The sequence below is a fragment of the Malurus melanocephalus genome, unplaced genomic scaffold (assembly GCF_030028575.1).
Source record: "Malurus melanocephalus ecotype Western Australia unplaced genomic scaffold, MMel_1.1 scaffold_73, whole genome shotgun sequence".
NCBI classification, from domain to species: domain Eukaryota; kingdom Metazoa; phylum Chordata; class Aves; order Passeriformes; family Maluridae; genus Malurus; species Malurus melanocephalus.
The window spans coordinates 1,974,734-1,994,849 of NW_026623305.1; the positions used below are offsets into that span (position 1 = coordinate 1,974,734).

Consider the following 20,116-nt stretch of genomic DNA (forward strand, 5'->3'; position numbering starts at 1 on the left):
AGCTCAGAGCATGGGAACTGTCACTACTCATGTGAAGAGAGGTGGGACAGGGCCCAGAAACCCTCCAGATCACAAACCAACCTCCAGCAGGGCCAGAAGAGAGGGCACAAGTGTCACAGGCACTGGAATTTCACCAGTCCCTTCCCTTAGGCACCCACCTTCTCACCAGAGAGTTCAGTAATGGAAAGGAGATAGAAGAAAATAAACACACAGTTGAGGGGAAAGGAGGAAGAATCTCAACAATTCAATTATGCAAGCCGTCTGCACATGGAAATTTGAGTATCTGATTAAGTTTGGCAGTGGGCATGGGACTTTACACAATTTGAATTAATTCTTGTGCATCTTCCTAGAGAACATGAAGAAGCACTGTAACTAATTCATGYCAGATGGGATACTAAAGTGTTCACTACACAAGAGATTTTGGTAAAAAGCTGACATCTAACARCAACAGAAAAATACTGCACAAGTTCAGCAGCAGCTATCAGCACTTGGACAGGCTTTTCATCCATGAATGTTTTGCTGTTCTTGCTAATACAGAAGGACATGAAACTCATCCAAAACAGTACCTGATGGTGTTGAACTTACCATGCTAAAAAAAGCATCTATTTTAAAAGACTTCTGATTGTACCTTTTATTATACCTTATAAAGGTATACAAAGCAGTGCAGTACTAAGATGACTAGATACCCATGATTGATTTTAGTGAGCTTTTCCCTTAATCCAAAATTCCTGAAAAGGAGGAATCCTTAAGATCTTGTCCCACCCCTCCACTCGTTCTGAACTGCGTTTAGATACATTTGTTTGCAGGACAGTACTGCAGTCATGCAAAATGTGACTTTTCAGTTTATTCTTACAATTTACTATCTTTAGCTTYCAAGCTAGACGGCTCTTCTAATACACTAAAAGCTGCCCTTGGTAGGAAAAAACAAGTGTCACCCAAAAGGGTTTCATTTGCTTTTCAGGCAAACTAAAAYCTTAGTCTGTGCTGAAAATGACAGCCAGAACAACCAAAATCAAATCACCACAGGTACTTGTTTTTTCCTTCCTTTTTAAATAGGCAACCAACAATTTATTTTCCCACTGAAACAGGTACACAAAGGCTAGATATCAAATCTGAAAGCTCCTCAAAATTTCCAAGTCAATGAAAGCCAGATTCTAGAGGGAGACAACATGGGTAAAAAAAGTATCAATACACATGATATTTTAATACAAAATATTAGCTTTTTTCTTTTTTTTTTTTTACACAAGTCAGTTTTTTAAAATATAGAACCTTAAAAAATGAACAAATTGCTATCCACACACTATAAACACTTGTTTGTGCTCAGTTTGATCAAGTTATCAGAACAATTTAAACACCAGTCCATAGTTTAAACACTGCCTTGAAGTTGGAAGAAAACTATGCCGCACTGTGCGCTACCATTATTGTATGTACAGGGTGAAGCGCCTTCAGTCAGGTTTAATACGTAATAAAAAACTGTTCAGTTATCAGGTTCTTTGTGCAAGGACTTCACATTCTACTCATGCTCATGACAGGTCTGYATTACATTTCAGTGGCACTGGTCTGAGCAAGCACAGGTAATTCTGTGAATGTTCTCTGGAAGAATGTCCGTTACATGTTCTGGAAGTACGAGTTCTTCAGCTGGATAAAAGAAAACTTGTTAGTTTAGGGGAAATACTAGCCTGATTAGCCAGAATTTAACAATTTCTAAGCACTGAAAGGCATTTTGATTTCTCAAAGTTGAATAAAAGTAATTAACTATCACATTTTCATAAACATTAACTATGTAGCAGGTACATGTCAGGAATATTTGTAATTGCCCGTTTTTTGAACCCATGGAAAGGAAAAAATTTCCCTCAAAGTTGAAGGTCTTAAAATGTCTTGTTTTAGTAGTAAATCATCCACAAGTTGGAAGTTGTTAGCCAAGTAGATTTAGGATGATTTACTTGCATTACAGTAATTTACACAATTGAGCTTTAGGCATACAGTACAAAACTATGAACAAAAAGGTGAAGCAAACTTTTTTATTTATATTCAGGTAAAAACATTAACCTGATGAAGTAAATTATTGCAGATTTGAGAAATCAGCACATAAAACAGTTGGACAGAGCATTGCTTACAGGTGCTTTATCTGTGTCAAAAGACAAAGGCTGAACTGCTTGTTCCAAGCTAGCACTGGGGGGAAAGAAAAAAAGAAAAAAAAAGGAGAAAAAACTACAAAATTAACCAGGAACGTAGATCAAGAACAGGGAAACTGTTTACTCAAACAGGGAATGAAACAACTAATTTGTCTTTTAAAAAACTTTACATCAATTCGAAATGCTCTGGGCCTTACCACAATACACACTGGCCAGCCCAAGCTGTTGGACTTCAACTACATGAAAGAAATAATTCTTCCTCGCCTCCAGTACGAGGCTTTTGCTGCCTGAATCACTGTGTAAACAGCTCTGGAGCGCTCTGGTAACGACTGTCGCCATTATATCCTACCACTACAGTAAAACTATGCTATAAGAAAGGTTCTACCTAGTTACAAAGGCTGAATTATATTGACAATATATATTTGATTTCAGTAAAATTTAAATTATCTTAATCAGAGAAAAGAGGCATGGAGCAGTTAAATGCCCATGCTAACCAAAACATAACAATTGTTGAATGTTGCACACAAAAAGAACCAAGTGAATTGCACATCAGACAATACATGAGGATGGGTAAAATTAGAGGCAGGTGAGGGTACACAGAACTAGTCTACTAAACTAGATTCGTCAAATACATGGTGTATTTTAATTTCTGTACTTATGTACAAAAGTTGTCTTTGGAGGAAAAACTTCAGACTTAGCTAGATGGATACACACAGCCCAGTATTAAACTGCACAGCGACATTTATTGTTCCAGCCTGGAAAAACATCCCTTTTTAAATTTCACACAGCAAAGCAAGTTAAAAACTTCACTCATCAAATAAATGATAATTTAAACAAGAACTTGCTAAAGAAACCTTGTCACAACAACTTTTAGGGCCTGATCACTTTTAAGTCCATAGGGGCTTTTAATGAATATCAACCAAGTGTCTTTGTTTATAATCTGCAAGCCGTTTTTCTACAACAAGAAGGCGTAACACGTTTCCTTGACTCAGGTGATATATTTAGAAAAGAATCATGAGTTTCTCTTTTGCTGTAACAGGCAGACATTGCATTTTTCATTGTGATCAGGAAAGATGGAATGACTGCTGCCCTTCTCTTGCAGCTATCAAGAGTTTTTCACGCATTATCTCAATAGTTGAATAGTCCGGCAATTTGAGATAGTTCACGCAAGTCATTACTGAGGGTAAGAAATCATCAGGATTCTCTGTGGACTCAAATGTCTTCCGTACAATCGTCAAGGGAGGATTCAAACTTCGAAAACCTATGAATGAGAAAAGAGAGTCAGAATAAGGCTGCTCCTCTTCAACACCCACAGCTGACTGCAGACATCCCCCARTGACAGAAGCACACATGGCACAAATGACTTTCCTTCTTTATTAGTGTAGAATATGGCTTTATAAAGCTGCACAGCAACCTAAAAAATAACTACAATCCTGCCTGCAGATTAATTTTCCAAAATGAACTTAAAATACAGGAATRAGCTAGATTCATCTATTTTTAATTGCATCCTGTATGTGTAAAAATTCTATTCCAATCGTAAAGTTTGTTGGCTTCACACACATTTTTTAAGATTCTCAGAAATTATCGATGTCTGCACCATCTCTCCRTAAGAGCTCCCAAAATACTTAGAAAATACTTAGAAAAAAAAATCAAGTCTTTCCCCCAAATATCAAAGAATGTACATAAAACAGAATTCATGCATCTGTTCCTCTGACTTGCAAAGTATGCAGCTGAGAATAGAGTAAAATGTGTATTTTACAATGGTCCCTGGCAAAGAGAGCAAATTTCTCTTGCTTACCACACTGCCTGTTACCTAATTTCTGAAACTGAAAAAGGAAGTAATTAAATAAGATTTATACTATGATAGTATTGCCTCCTTTCTAGAAAGGAGACTGTTGTTTCCAGATAGTAATGCATCATTTTGTCATCACTTAATGCACCTCTAGCCAAGAAATACARCATTAGGAGCATTGGCAACAGTATAAACCTGGAGAGTCAACTGAATGAGGTGTCATAAGATTAACACAAAGATTGTGAGAATTATTCCTGAAGTTAGGAATGCCACTTCTGAAGTTAGAAATGTGAAACTACTATGAACCTCACAAATACTTAGGTCAGGGAATTTCTTCCCATGCTGCAGGAATCATCCTGTTCTGAAACACATCAGTAATAGTGATTTCATGCACATCAGTACATAATAAAGAAAACCTACCTCCTACAGGCAGTCTGGGGCTGCCTGTCACAAACTGAAGAAACAGTCTTTGCTGYTCACTATCAAAACTACTGAGAATTTCAAAGAGATACTTCACTGCTCGACTGAGGAGGGAAAAGAACCAAGAGATTATTATTTTGTTTATAGTTGAAATAATTGCATCAGATTCATATTCAGTGCAGTATGAATATTTTCAAATACATGTCCTATAATTCCTTCAGTCTGAAAAACAATGAATTTATCAAGATTATTTAAAGAAAGTATTTTCTACTGTTTTGAGTTTTTGTTTGTTAAACAAGACCAACATGATATTACCTGTCATGTGTATAACCGTGATCAGGCCTGCAACATTCCATTAAAGTCTTTGCATCCCAAGTGTCTGTCTTGCTGCCACACAAGAGCTGCTCCAACTGTAAAATTACACAACAAGGAATAAGGGCCCCTTTAGAACTTGAGGCAGGATGAGTACTGTCTGTTCTCTTATATTATTGCACTAATAATGATGTAACATTATTATTACCATGATAAAAATATTTAATGTAACAAAAGTACATAATTTTATGATACAGTAATTATTACATAAATTTGAAAATTAAATAAAATAAATACACTACTACAGCACTCTGYCTTCTGGAGTGGCTTGGTGCAAAACCAGCTCTGTCACACCAACCAATCCTTCCAAATTCTTTGGATGCAATTGCTTCAGCCCAGTGACAGTCTCATTTCCTAAATCTGCTTCTTCATGCATTCCATTACAATGTGACCATCTCTTAAAACAAACAATTAACACTGGAGAACCAAAAATGCTTTAACTGTTTTGAAATCTCAGTTTTTGAAGGAATCTAGAGGAATGTGAAGAATAGAGTGTTTATACTTGAATTTTAGAAAAGCAATCTCTTTTTTTGAAAGAAAAAAAGAATAATCATTAGACAGAAATGGATCTGTCAAACAGCAGTTCTTTCCTTCAGTTCTTTTGCCTGTTTTTTCTATGCCCTTGGGCAAGAAGGGATGACAAGCTACAGAAGCCAGAACATTACAAGTTTCTACTGACATTCTCCTAAGGTACACAAGGAGTTGTTAAGCCCCAATCTCAGTAACACCAGAGAGCTGACACACTTAGTTGTTTATGAACAAAAGAATTTCACAAGTTCTTGTAATAGTTTGGGAATAGCTTGTAAAAAGGTTCAAATGGCTGGACAGCTACCAGCTACAGAACCTGATACCACACTGATATATTCCATCAGAGAAAAGCTCCCTCTCATACTACTCCTTCCATAGCTTAAATTTGATCAACTGTATTAACAGATTATTGTAGATCTATTGTTAGTAAATTAGCACTAGACTAGCATCAATATTTTTAAAATTCCCAGGGGAGGCAAACATCAAAGCAAGCCAAACAATGGGAATAGAGAACAGAGCATCACATATACCGCACAATGGAGAAGCGGGCAAAAGACTGGATAAACCAGACTAATCTGCCATTTTAATAGCCTTAAATTTGTTGCAGGGAAAAAAACCATCATGTTACTTTGAAAGTAGCACCCACTGAGAGGCATGAAGAATAATCACTGCAGCAGCTACAGGTCTCAACTTTGAAAGACTCTTGCATTGCAAAGCACCAGGAACGTAAGAGCACCACAGAGGCTTGGCTAACACTGTTTCAGAGTGTGCTTTAGTGCTTATTCTTAAAGTCAAAGGTCTGAGTTCATCAAGGGAAATAAACCCCTCAAAGAACAGTCTTCAAATGGACTCCCTGAAAGAAGAATAAAACATTCTCTGTTCTAGTCCAGAGAACTGYGACTCCATTCACTTAGGAGTGTGAGCATTTTACAAGGAAATTGATACGGTGGTGGTGAGAACAAAGCCAACTCTCCATACTCTTCACCCTTTCATCTGAATCTCTTCTTACTGTCTGACACTTTGTAAAAGAGCTGACTACTTGTTTTATTGTTTTAATGCAAGATCTAGGCAGCACCCACATCTATCTACAGCTATTCAGAGGTAGTGCAATACAAGGAAGTAGGAATATCCATTTCTTCTTACAGAGAAACAAAATAAGACACATAAATTAAAGCACTTGTCAGAAACGCTGCATACCCACAATTTTAAAGAAAATTGAGCTATTCATATTAAAAGCATTAAACAAATGACTACTGAACYATTATAGAGAAATCTTTAATAGTTAAATATGTGCCATTTTTTGGGCCACCCAGTTTTACTAACATGCCTCAGAAATGCAATGCCATCAGACTGTCACAAATGCCCTGCACCCAGGTGAAGACTGCCCATACACACAGATACAGGATATAAATGCAGCAACAAAAACACTTTCACCAACCTCCTCAGGATAGAAGTACTGAAGATGACTAAGGGGGAAGACCGACTCAAACCCATCTCTGAAGGAGTCAAATTGTCTGGCGACACCTTCATTTAGTGCCCAGAATATAACCAACTGCAGAGAAAGAAAAAAAACATTAAAATGAAAAAAAGCAATTTGAACAAAGGACACATGTAGTGATCACTACTGTACAAAAGAGTGCAACTGCAGAAGCCAAACTCCAGCAGTCCAGCCATATGCTCACTGGAGTTACCACAGGGTGCACACTGATTCACAGAGCTGCTCTACAGCACTGCCTCATTCTGCCTTAATTCATCATTTAGATTACCCTTAACATAAATGTTACGCAAAATTTAAACAACTTATTTGYCTTTCTTTTTAACAAGTAAACAGAATTCAGAATAGTTGGTTAAACTGAACTTATTTAACAGAATAATTTTAAGTACATCTGAACATTTATCAGTTATTTTTAGAAGCATAACCTAAGTGTTGTCTCTACACCATTTAAAATGCAGCAACTGAAGCAGAGATCCACAGAGCATCATTGGTATTTTCTTAATTTCCCCCACAGAAATATATGGGTCCCTATTCYAATATAAAGTTTTTTAAAAGTAACTCTAGCCTGTTTGATATATTAAGTTTAATATTATAAGAATACATAGGAACACAAGATGCAACTTCATTTCAAGTTACTAGAATATGGTTAAGAATCATAATGCAAAAGACAGTAAGACACTAATCAAGGATTTTTGAGTTTTTCTGTTGGATCTGTAGTTACCCCTCAACATTAAAATAACTTTGCAAGTGGACAGCACATACTGAAACAACCATCAGTGAGGGGGAGGAAGGGCACATGACACAAATGAGACCAGAGTTCTTTCAAATAAATCTCTAGCAGCCAGAATTTCTACACTAAATTAAAATAAGATACATGGCAGTTTGCAGGCCAAGCTCAGATTCTTTTCTCAGTCAGTGCTATTGATTATTACAYTTGCCTTGGATATCCTCAACTCTAGCAAGAAACAAGGGCTGCTTATAAAAAATGTATTGTCAATACAGAACTACTAGTTTTAAAATGTATTAAAAGTCCTGGCCTGTGATGCTGATTGAAGTTATCTATGGATGCATCTAAATAGGATTAAAAAGTTCATAGGTCCTGCTGGAGTCCTGAAGCAAGTTTTTAACCCCAAACCAACAACCAAAGATTTACTTGTTTCAGAAAGCTCTCAGATACTAAAGCTCATTAAGAGCTGCTGTTAAGTYTTCCTACAGAAGAATCAGGCATTGAATTTCAGGTGAGATACATTCCCCTACTTKGACACACAGGTTTTATAAATGAAGAAGAAGGTAATAAGCACCAGGAGCACAAAAAACCTCTTCTACAATATAAAATATTCTATGGCTGTTCTAACAGCAGACTTGCTTTCCTACAATTGTGATTACTTTTTAGGATCAAGAGTATGTGGCATAATTAAGCTGCATAGTATTCTTGCAGACTCAAAGAGAAGATCAAGTTGCTAGGCAAAAAACTGCATCACTGAAACTTTTTGTTCACAAATTTAGGATAAGCAAGTTGGCCTCTTTATAGTACAGGGGAGAAGAAAAAAAAAGATAGAGAATAAAGTCTTTCACTATATTGGTAATTGAAGTAGTGCTACTTTCTGATAAAGGCAGCTCCTGTGGGAACTGTCCTGGGGTGGGGGAGAGAAGGGAGGAAGGGGATAGAATGACATGATGGCAGGAAAGGCATGAAAAGCAAGTGTAGGATATTCCAGCTTTATCCACTACTTTTCATGTTAATCCTCACACAAGATTTTAATGAAAATTACATGTTCAAGAGCAGGGCAACGGACCCACAGGAGGTGTACAGGCCAGTTGATAAATTAAATATATTGCTTCTAAAATGCAATTCATCATACTTGTGATAGAGAACACACTAATTTTCTCTCTGAAAACTCTTCTATTTCTCTCACATCAAGTCTATAAAGCTATAATGACAAGGGTAGGAAAAACTGCACATTTTAAGAAAACAGTTCCAAAAGTTGTTAAGAAGGAGAGCAAGCTTTCTGTCATAATCTCCTTTTCCTTTACAATGCCTGAAACCTGCAACAGGACAACTACAGGACATTTAACCATCTGTTAGCCTTTCTCAGTGTATCAGATATCTGAATTACTTAGGGGAAGAAAAAAAAAAACAGACTGCAAACTATATGAAAATCAGACTTGAATGTAAAATTGCTCAGTTAACAGAGACTGCAATTTCCGTTTCTAATGAACTGTAGTAGTTTGTACACACCTTCTGCTAGGTCTGGAAAGAGCTTTATATCCAAATATATTTAATTTAGTAAGTGATTCTTGACTAGCAGAATTTCCTTTTAACAAATAAATACAAATCCAGTGAGAACTGGATAGGTAACAGTTTGGAACTGTAAGGTGAACAGTAACTCTCAATATTCTGTTGCAAGGATATGGAATACCTTTGCAAAGTCCTCAGTTGATACGCAGGACCTTACATGACCCTCACTGAATTGTTTCTACCATAATATCAGATGTGCTTCTTATCAGTGTTTCAAAACGTAGGAGTCCTCAGAGTGAAACTGGCAGTACACTAACCTGTCAGGAATGCATTATTTAGTAACTGCAATACAATGATCCTCACCTCCATCCCCCTCATGACTTGATGTGGTAATATTTCATTCTTCCTGTCTKGCCTCATCTCTTTCCCAGGCTGTTTTTAACTGATTCCCTTTATCAACTTCTTAGAAAGAGCTTCCTACCTTTGTTCAGCAGTATCAACTTTCTGTTTTTCTATGCCTCATGTGCCTTTTAACATAGGAATGAATCAATACACAGGTGTACTGTCAATTCATTCTGGCAATGTTTTGTTATCTTTTCCTTACCTACTCTTTGTAGGGTTTGGGGTTTTTTCACATGTGTTTGGAGTTTTTTGGTTGATTTGTTTGGTTTTCTTTGGGGGGGTCTTGGTTTGGCTTTGGTTTTTTGGACAAAAAAAAAAAAACACTGCTCTAATTTTGACTCACAACTGCTGATGTTTAATGTCTAAGTCCAAAAAAATTACACTATTATTACAGCAATTCAAAGGCCACTGGGTAGCAGATACTAGATCACTATTGCTAAAGTATTTGCTAAATCACTATTTCTAAAAAAAAAATCATTATCACAACCAGATGTGAAAACTTGTCAAAATATTCTGAAATTCCATAGTTCAGATGAGTCCACTTACAACACCTGTCCAAAAAGCCAAACTTCTGATGACTTCATTACATATAAACCAGACTTCTTGTACTATACAATTTTAAGTCAGGTGCAATCAGATTGTAACAGGTTTTCTGTAGTAATGAACTAGCACAGAAGAGAAGTGATCAGTAGGAAAATTACTGCCATGCCTAGTTCATGAGAATGAACTGAAATATATATGGAAACTAACTACTTGGGAGCAAGAAAAATGAGAATTTTAGTCCCAGGTATGCTTTTACTTACTCTGAGATACTCCTCTAAATTGTGGATAGTGACCGGTGTATCCTTTCCCCCTTTTTTCAGCTCTATATTGGGAAACCCAGGAAGTGTGAAGTCCAGCCCCAGATCTTCCACTGAGCAGCCATTCATAGTCAGAGCCTCCAATGCATACTGTAGACTTTCTTTGGTCTAAAAAATGGGAAATGAAAACCAATGAGAACAATTCATTCAAATAAACATATCCAAAAGTTATGACTTCTAAACAGCTCTGACTAAGCAGACGTTTCTCTAAGAGTATTACCATTAAAATTGTCACAGTACCCTTGCTTTCCTTTTCATACATAAGAGCAAACCAAGACAAACCAGATAAACAAGCTTAATAGATAAACTGGAAAGAGCACAGGAGTACACTTTTTCTAGAAGTTTTGGAATTACATAATATGCCAGAAGTCAAACTATGTATAAAATACTACTGCAAGACAAGGAAATGTGAAATATGCTAAGGCTCATAGGCTGTTTTTCCCTTAGAACAGGTAATGGCATTCATATTTGGCATGCATACTGACATTTTTCAGCTTTCATCCACCAGGTTTCAGGTTTTTCAAACTCTTGGGAAATTAAAAGCGATGACCAAGGAGAAAGAGTGAAACAATGAGGTAAAAAGAGGAACAAAGACCCACAAGTTTGCAATAATTTCACTACTAACAAAGCAGATACATTAAAAGTATAAATTAGGTTATTACTTCTTACATTAACATTGGATGATAGTAAAAGCATGCATGCCAAAGACCTTTTATCACTACTGCCGCAGTGAACTGTGGTATTTTCAGCTAAGTATAGATATCCCTGAAAAATTAAAGACATTTCTGTAGGTCTGAAAGAGCCTGTATGCTCATGCATAATGACTGTACACCAGTTCTGCATACAGCTCTTCAGTGAAGAGGAAGAAAAAAACCTTCACAAAAGGCACTTCTACGAAAATCAGAAAATTTGACTAAACCAACCAGTAAAAAAGGCAAACCTTTTGACTGTTCAAGAATCAAATATAGATTTTTTTGTCCTCTGATATTTAAGTTGGTCAGTCTTTTAGAAGTGAACCAAAAGAGAAGTTAGGCAAACATCTGGCAGCGTTAGATATTTCTATGTTGTGTTTAATCACACAGAGAATCCCGTAATGAATTTCTCTTGCTAGACTTTACTAGTAGACAATCTTGTAATTATTAGACTGATCTAAAAACRTTAAATTACTTAGTACGGGAACAAAGTAATTATCACTATTACAATCAGTATTAAGCTCTATGATTCGCTCTGAATTACTGCTACTTCATAAAACCCAAATGCGTAACAATGCACTTTTCCATTCTTAGGGTTACTTTCTCACCTGAGTTTTATCTTGTTCAAGTCTTTTCTTTTGTCTTACAATATCTTCAAGATGATATATTGATTTGGCTACTACTGGATCAATACTGAACAAGTCATGCGATGTCAACGAAGTTTCCTGTCGTAGCATCCACTTATAAAAAGGAAGTCCAAGAGGAAGGTCCACCTGGAAACCAAAGCACTGAACTGTTTAGTATTGAACTGTCTTCCAAAAGTGTATCTTCACTGTTTCAACTCTTGACTACATCTAGAATACTATCTCATAGTCTGGCATACACCATAACACCAGGTCTGAGGGATTTTGCCTCAGAAATTTACAGTCAAAAAAAAAACCCAAATGACTGCCTAGCACATATACATTGAAGCAATCAGGAAGTTAGCAACTGGAGTAACAATAAGCCCAAAACTTTCTTGAATGAAGATAGGAGACAGATGCAACATTATRCAATATATTATCTATGAGAGCAGATATATTATCTATGATAGAGGATAATGGCTTTTCCTTTTTACACTGTGGCCTTAAAAGCACTCTAAAAAGCTCTAACATATGTCATCCATTCCCCCCACAAAACTTGAGCTACATGCCTGTCCTCTTCCCCACACCTCCGAGAATGCCCTKACTTCTGAGCTGTAATATCATTTAACTCGTAATGGTTTTGTCCCTCAAYAGTCAGACCCAGTGTTTTTATTTGACCCCTCCAGTATAGATTTTCTGTTTTATTCTCACCAGTCTGAAGTCCATGATTGCCTTGGCCATTAGTTTTCCCAGAAAGCGGAACTTCATTTTAACTTTTGCAATGTGAGCTGGCTTGGCTGTTCTACCAAAAGGAAGTGCAAAAAGGCCTTGAAGGTTATGAATGTACTTGGTACCTTCCTGGCTTCCTGTTGAGGAAGAAAGGGAAAAAAAAAAAGGAAGGAGTTCAGTACTTACACTGCTAGTGTCTTTCAAGACGCAAGTGGCATTCAGATAACCTTAACCTAAGCTTCTTATAAAGAAAAAAAACAAACCAAACACACACAAAAACCCCAACAAAACCCACAAGGATAATCACACACTATCATCAGGCACGTTATCTGACCACAAACTGGGGTGCTCTTTATGTAACTAAAGTCTTAGAGTCAATTCAGTATTAATCAATATTTATAGATTAGGTAGTAGAGCAATTACCTTTCGGATTGGCTAAAGTCACTTCTTCTCCCCTCCAAAGGCCTAAGTCTGCTCTCTGTAGTTCCTGAGATACAAGTGCATAGAACTCTAGTGTAGGGCCTAGGCCTGTGCCAACCTTCAGGGGACAGAGGGTGAGGGGAAACGAGGGGGAATGAGATAAATAAGTAAATATATTAGTTCATCAGGTCAGCTGGAATATAAAAATCTTTCTTAGTCTGAAAAACATAATACATTGTTTGCTCTAAAGAAGACTGCATTGCAAAAAGTATCTRAAGAACCTAACTACAGGAATATTTATGATATGACAGAGGCAGCTTGGGAAGATCACATATCAGAGGAAATAACAGTGGAGTAAAACTACTAACCACACAAGGGTCATATTATAGAGAAAACACACACAGTTGTTTGCTTAAGAGTTAGGAAAAAATGTGCTCTGCCAAATAATATTGATTATGAAATTTGAATCAGAAAGAGCTTCTCCTAGCAACTAAAAACAACASCCAAGTGGATTAAGGATAATTAAAAGATACAATGCTTTAGCACCAGCAATGTGAAAGACAARGAGTCTGACCAAGCCATTTTAGGAAAGCTGTAGCTTTTTTGTACTAATCTTCAGTAAAAGGGGTTAAATTAGACTGCATTGATATTACTTACTTCATTCTCATACTGGATTTCCAACATGGCTCTTGAACTGCCTAGATCTTGCATCACAGATTCTGCCTGCTTCAACAGCTCATCTCTGTTCACAGTGCGCTACACATTAGAGAAGTTTTAAGTAGTGAAATTACGGCTTTAAGACCCAGCTCCCAAGGCAATTACAACAGGAAAAAATCAATTATGCACGTTTTTCAACCCCATGCCAGTAGTTCCACACTTCCACAATTTGTAAGCTTATACCTTCATATAATAATTCTTACTTCTATATGAAAACTGTTTAGAATTAACATCTTCAAGATAAAATGAAAAACCAGTGCATTWCATTCATATCAGTATAACTAATAGGTACTGTTGTTGCCAAGAATATGGCAATAGGACTATGATATAGCAAACAAGGACTGTCACGTGATATTTATTATATGCCTCCAACAAATATGTAGACAAGAACACAAAATAAAGATGCTGAAACCCAAAGAAAAAACCCAAGAGCACTGGGATTCCTACACATGGGCAGCTATATTCTTTTGGAATTTTGTTCTCATGTATCTCACTGATTTTATTCACAGGTATTCAAGATCATCTAACATATATACAAGATCTTAAAGTAAAATATCTCTCCAGATTCAAGGCAGACATCCAACAGTCCCTCAAATTTAACCCAATCACAGCTTAGTTTTATTATGTTGTGACAGGTGATTTACCTTCCCCAAATACAAGGACAGTATGTTGTTTACTGAGGGCCTAAATAATGTTGCTTGGATTCTTCTGAGAATCAAGCAAAACAGAAATCCACAAAGCCAGTATGTGGAAAGAGAACTAACGCTGCCTAAAATTCTATGTCTATGTTCACTATTGGAGCTGAGTTTGAGGAATTGTGTCAGAGCCCCGAGAGATCCAGGCAGGCACAGGCTGCCYCTCCCGCCCTCATGCGGCCGGCACCGAGAAAACACCGCGTTTGTGCTGGGGACTGCAGCAATAAACCCACCTCCCCTTCTTCACTACACCACCAAAYCCTCAAGCTTTACAAATAAATCTTGCTTTCGATTATATTCTTAGAGACAACAGAAAAACAAACAGATCCTTCATTCCATTTTAAACAAGATGCACTTACTTTTTTCCTGTCCAGTCGCGGTGCCACTCTGCTGTCCTGAGAATCCGACTGATTGATCTCTGGATTTGTATCCAGCAGCCTTTGCATGGCTCGATCGCGATCAAAGGCAGTTACATAAAACAGCATTTGGCGTGTATCAAACGGAAAGAAAAATGGGCTGCAAAGAGCATTGGATTAGTCAGATGTGTGTACCAAGCAGCATCTCTGACCAGCATTTAATTTAAAACACAACAGAGAGTGTCTGAAATTAGAGCTTTACTACACACTGTGGTGAGTTTCCAAAGGAAGCCTTTCAGAACACACTTTCGTTTTAGTTACAATGTTTAGAGGCAAGAGTCTCTGGAAATGTAATATATGAAGGTACCATCAAAAATCCCACAAGTTGTTAACTCTTCTTGAAAAATAACCCAAAATACTTGAATGCCTTAGCTGTGCCAAGYTTACATCAGAAAACAAAATTCTTTGTTCACTACTGTTCTACAATTAATAAATCTAACAGATCAAAAACTTTAAGCTCAAGCTCCCATACTTGGCAGCAGGAAGATAAGAGAGCCTGACTCCAGAAGCATCAGTGTTCTACCTTACACCATTTGCAAAAAATACTTTACATAACCAAAATTTCAATGGAAAACCTTCCGATTGCTCAGCAACTCCTGTAAGAAGTGGTCCAAACTCTGCAGCTAGTCTATCCCTCCAACKGTGTTAACTATGTAATACAGGTGTCAACATCCATCCAAGTGGCACTACGTAACTTGGCAAGAGTTCTGTGACCACATTTTGCACTCTTGGGAGTCCTTTAAGGCACAATGCACCTGTGCTGCCCAGCCAAGATTCCTACTGAAATCAGAGACACTACAGCAAATCACTCGTACCATGTTTTTCCAAGTTCTGTCAGCCAAGTCGGGATGTTTCCTGTCATAATTACCAAAGGATCCTGAAGCTGCCTGTTTGCTTTTGCTGTCAGTTTACTGTTGATAAACTCCGAGGTTGGAATTATCTCCTTGCAGACTGCATTCTGTGTTAAATGAAAGCAATGTATTTCTAGTTAGAGAAATGCTGAAAGAAACAGCAAGTCTTTGTTAAAACAGAATTTTAATGCTTCTAATTTGCTTATCATGGAAAATAAAATAAACTTTCATTGCTGTTTTGTTCATCCAGATTCTAAGACATGAAATAAGGACTCAGTAGACTTTTACTACTCATTTTCTTTTCAGGAATAATGTTGGTCTTTGAACTCAAGGAAGGACAAAGCATAGGAATTGTGTTCAACATACCATGGAGGAAATATGCCTGACTGTAAGAAATTACAGCCTTCATTCTTATCAGGAGTTAGAGAAATATGTAGGGGAAGATGGAAGTATTCACATTATTCTGTCTTTTTAGGGAGCAGCTGACAGGGGGAAAAGGTTATTGAAGATATTACAGATGGTTCTGCCCTGAACCAAGTATCAAAGAGATATAAAAAGTGCTCTACTTACATCATACAAGTAATACCAGTATCGACTGATGGCATGTAAAACTCTCAGAAGAAGAATAACATCTAATGAGGGGTCTTCAAATGTTATATTTTCAGGTGGAGTAGATATGAGGTAAATTTCCAGAGGATTTAATACCGACGGGCACACACCATCTAGCAAGAAAAAAACATGTTAGCCAAACAATTCAATTAGAATTCTTCCCAAGATTTAATTGTGAGGAGCCTAGGTAGTATAAGTCATGGGATTCACCTAACTACAACAGTTTAGTCAAACAATTCAGTAAATACCTTACTTTTAGTTTTAATACATAGACTAATATATGCTTATTATTTTTATACTAAGCTTGCATTTAAAGCATGTGTAAACATCATGAAAGTTCTGAAAGGATAGACAGGAAATCTAACATGCCAGCAAGGCACCACACTCACCATGCCACAATTCATCATGTTTTTTAGAATTTCTAGGGGAGGTTTTCGTGGGAGCAGTCTGTGCTCTTCCTCTTTTACCACCAACACAGTCCTTATTACCATCTTCATCCTCTCGCACAGGCTTGTACCTAAAAAGTAAAAAAAGTTAATATATCCTTTTGAAATGCTAACTTACAGGGAAACKGAAGCACTTTTAAAGGTACTAATTTTCTCAGATTACCAGAACTTTACTTGAAACACAGTTAAGAACAGAAAGACAAGAACACTGCACTGGGATATGATCCAGCCTCAGAAGTAAAGTATTTCACTGGGGAGTTAAAAATGGGGACCCTTTGGCTCCATGAACTGGAAGGAGAGAAAGTGAATGTATAAATAAAACGCCAAAGTGATTGAGGCTAGAGTTAGGTTAGGTTCTGGGGTTTATTGCTGTTTTGCTATTCTTCATTTGCTTGCTTTTTTCTTGAGCACAGTTAAACGGTAAAAAGACTGCTGAGCATTAAGATGTTTGCAAGAACTTGCAAAGTATGGCCAGAGAATACATTCCCCTTCACAGCAATCAACTGGGAAAGTAAGTATGAAGTTGCCCATTACTTGTAGATTGCACATTCTCTTCTGTTTGGGGTCAGTGACCCAACACTAAGAATGGTTCCTCCCCACCTAGCAGGTGTCATTTAAAACTCTCCATTTCTTGTTCACCAGGTTTATTCACAAGCCCAAGAGAACATCAGGAGTTAGCAATGCATTCTTATTAATTTTTAGGCATCTCAAGACATTAGGAAATTAAAAGCTCCATAGTTTTGGAAGGAAAAAGACAGCTATAATCCAATTTTTTGATGCATATACATGTAGAAAACTGGAGAAGTTGTTCTCTAGGTAGCTTACCAAATGGTGTGCGTTTTTGTCCAAATCCCAGCTCTTCCCAATGGGTTACTTTCATCATCTGTAGACTCCCTCTCTTCCTCAGCTTGCAAACTGTACTGCCTGACTGCTTGATACACAGTCATATTGTATGGCAGCAAGTGATCTCCAATGTAAAACTGCAGTCTATGTCTCACATTCCCTGAATTCAAGAATTGAGCAGCCTGAACAAAAAAAAAAAACAAGTTAGGAAACTTGCTGCATAGATTTTCTTTAAGCCCCTCTGCACATTTACTCCCCCTTAACTCCCAGAACAAAAGCTTACCAAAGATTCATCTATTTCTTCATCTGACCCATCATCATCACTATCTTCATCATCTTCTCTAACTCTTCCATAGCCTGAGGCAAGAGAGAAGAAAGACATTCTCATTTACTTTTTTGTCATGAAATGTAACAATGCTTTGGTACTCTGTTATAACTTCTAAAACTTTAAAACAGTTCCAAAATGCATCAGTTAAAAACAGTAAGAATCAGAATTTCTAAAATAAATTTCAGTATCAGCACCTGGGATCAAAACCGCCAAGTTACAGCCAGTGTGACTGTAAAGCAGTAACACTTCTCTAAGTATTTTTAATGAACTGTTTCCAACAGGAGAAAGTTTGTCCCAGAAAAGGAAGATTCTCTACAGCTTGAGTCTCCTCCCTTGAGAGCAAGACCCATTTATGGGTACCTTCCACTTGTCTTCAGCATAATCCTCACASGTTTTTACAGACTCTACACTGACAGTAGGAACTATTCCAAAAAAGAAAACCCAAGTGACAGTATAATGTATAAATACCTCTAACTACAAGGTATCTTTCAATGGCTTGCACCAAAGCCAGAGGATCAATCTTCACAGGTCCACCTTTCCACTGTTTCACATTAGCACAGTCTGGATGTCTTTGCAGTTGGCATTTTAATTGATGTGTATTGAAGAATTTTAAAGCTTGGGATCCTCTGTTAAGAGAAAAACTCAAAATAATTTGTGAAAAAAGTTGCTACACAAAGAATCTAATAACCATAACGGCATTAAAAATGCATTAAAATAGGCTTATACATGCATTTACAATTTTACTTGTTCCGAGTATTATTTGTCAGACTATTTCTCTAAAAGTAAGTTATGATGGTTTGGATAAATASATTAAAAGTTTTCTGCTACAGGAACACCAGAATCCAAGCTGGACAAAATCTGGAAGCTACAAGAATTGAGAGAAACTCCAGCCTGAGGTCTGATTACAGTATGATCCCTCTTTGAAATCTGAAGTTGCTCAGTGGTCAGCTGATGGCACAGGAGATACAGAGCTGCGTTTATGTGCAGTGCATGTATCTTAGGACTCAGGGCAGGTCTGCAGCTATTTTATACTCTATTGATAGCCAAGACTTATCACTCAATCCACTATCATGCTAGAGAACAGAACCTACATGAATAACAAAGTTTAGCACTCTAATACACTCTCTGCAATTTAAGTATTCTGCTAAAAAGATCCGTGTCCAAGCAATAGAACAGATTGTTTCTTTCCACTGTTTGTTACACCGGGTCAAGGAAGATACTTTTATTTTTGAAGGGTCAATTTAGAGGTTGCATTTAAAGTAACTCAACCAGTCCCATTTAAGTGCAACAAGTTTCAAGATSGTAAGGAAACATTTAGTAAAATATTCCACCTTCCACTGAATAAAAAATCCACCTGTGTCATGGCTTTTGTCTTTAACAGGGTTAGAAGTTTCCATTACCTCCTCTCGTAATTGTACTTCTACTTGTCCTTTTAGTGTTTGAACAAGTTTTGGAAAATAAAAGCTTCCAAAAAACCAGTTACCTGAGCATTAATCCTTACCTGCTTCCTGTCCCATTTCCACTAGGGAAGTCATGYACTTTAACAGGAAACTGTTCCATCTGACTGAGGCAGTTGTTCATTTTATGGACTAATGCCAACAAAGGTGCATTTTCTAATGGCTCTAATCTTCCAAGGGGCTCTTCTCCAGGAAGCTGAAAGAAATGTAGTCCAGTCTTTTAGTTACCTRTTTGAATTGGACCATCTTAAACAATTCATATCATAAATCAGAATCACTGTTCTCACTGAAAGCAGCAGCATCAAGATAACTAAATAACACAAGCTCATAAAAGACCTGTTTCAAAGAATGTACTTTTTCTCCTGGTTTCAACTGAACATCCCTACGGATTTTAAGCGTTCACCCTSAACCATGAGCAATAAACTTTTCGGAAGTTTTAGTCATCTGTCTTCCTCTCTTCCACTTCAAACTTCTTCCTTTAAAATCCAAACACTAGTTTCTTGCAGTATTTAGTCCTAGGTGTTAAGATTACTATCCAAACTCCGTATCAACTTCTTAAAAGACAGAAATAACTTTTAAAATGCTCAAGACTCAGGTAAGTGGCCACTTTGGCATTTTTTCCACTATTGTGTGGAACTTCCTGTAATTACAAAAAATTACCTATAAAGATACTGAACAATTTGAAAGTTGCAGTGTTATATAACTTAGACACAAAACACTCTTTCTGTACTCCATCTTTAAGATGAGGTCAACACAGAACCTCTCAGATGAGAGAAAGACAACTGAGAATGCCAAAAAAATAAASAAGAAAACTTACTGGAGAAGAAAAAAATACATGAAGAAATCTTTTCAATCTGATATCCCTGCTAACAGCATCTTTTTCGCTTTTAGATGTCAAATAAAGCAGCAGTTGTTTAACAAACCCACTATGCTGGATTTCAAATGAGGAGACGTCAGATTCCGAGACAATGCTACGGATTTCTACAAGGCACTCTGTTCCACCATCCACCTGAAAAACATCAAAGTGCTTTTTACTACCCAGGTATT

General features: G+C 37.1%; 1 protein-coding gene across 8 annotated transcripts in view; it reads right to left on the reverse strand.

Annotated features, from left to right (window-relative positions):
* Window positions 1-2,007: 2,007 nt before the first annotated feature.
* The window catches only part of TRIP12 (thyroid hormone receptor interactor 12), a 75,068-nt gene continuing 56,959 nt past the window's right edge, over window positions 2,008-20,116 (reverse strand). For 6 of the 8 annotated variants that reach the window (XM_057366912.1, XM_057366917.1, XM_057366916.1 and 3 more), the window contains 18 exons: window positions 19,887-20,078; window positions 19,114-19,265; window positions 18,081-18,253; window positions 17,568-17,641; window positions 17,267-17,466; window positions 16,385-16,512; window positions 15,957-16,108; window positions 15,351-15,493; window positions 14,479-14,635; window positions 13,365-13,463; window positions 12,711-12,825; window positions 12,270-12,424; window positions 11,544-11,708; window positions 10,187-10,351; window positions 6,686-6,799; window positions 4,663-4,757; window positions 4,348-4,451; window positions 2,008-3,396 (listed from right to left, as the gene is read on the reverse strand). In XM_057366912.1, the coding sequence (XP_057222895.1) occupies window positions 3,200-3,396; window positions 4,348-4,451; window positions 4,663-4,757; window positions 6,686-6,799; window positions 10,187-10,351; window positions 11,544-11,708; window positions 12,270-12,424; window positions 12,711-12,825; window positions 13,365-13,463; window positions 14,479-14,635; window positions 15,351-15,493; window positions 15,957-16,108; window positions 16,385-16,512; window positions 17,267-17,466; window positions 17,568-17,641; window positions 18,081-18,253; window positions 19,114-19,265; window positions 19,887-20,078 (2,580 nt within the window). In that variant the 3' untranslated portion in view covers window positions 2,008-3,199. The remainder of the gene's footprint in view (window positions 3,397-4,347; window positions 4,452-4,662; window positions 4,758-6,685; window positions 6,800-10,186; window positions 10,352-11,543; window positions 11,709-12,269; window positions 12,425-12,710; window positions 12,826-13,364; window positions 13,464-14,478; window positions 14,636-15,350; window positions 15,494-15,956; window positions 16,109-16,384; window positions 16,513-17,266; window positions 17,467-17,567; window positions 17,642-18,080; window positions 18,254-19,113; window positions 19,266-19,886; window positions 20,079-20,116) is intronic. The other 2 variants (XM_057366918.1, XM_057366915.1) reach the window with 1 other exon arrangement.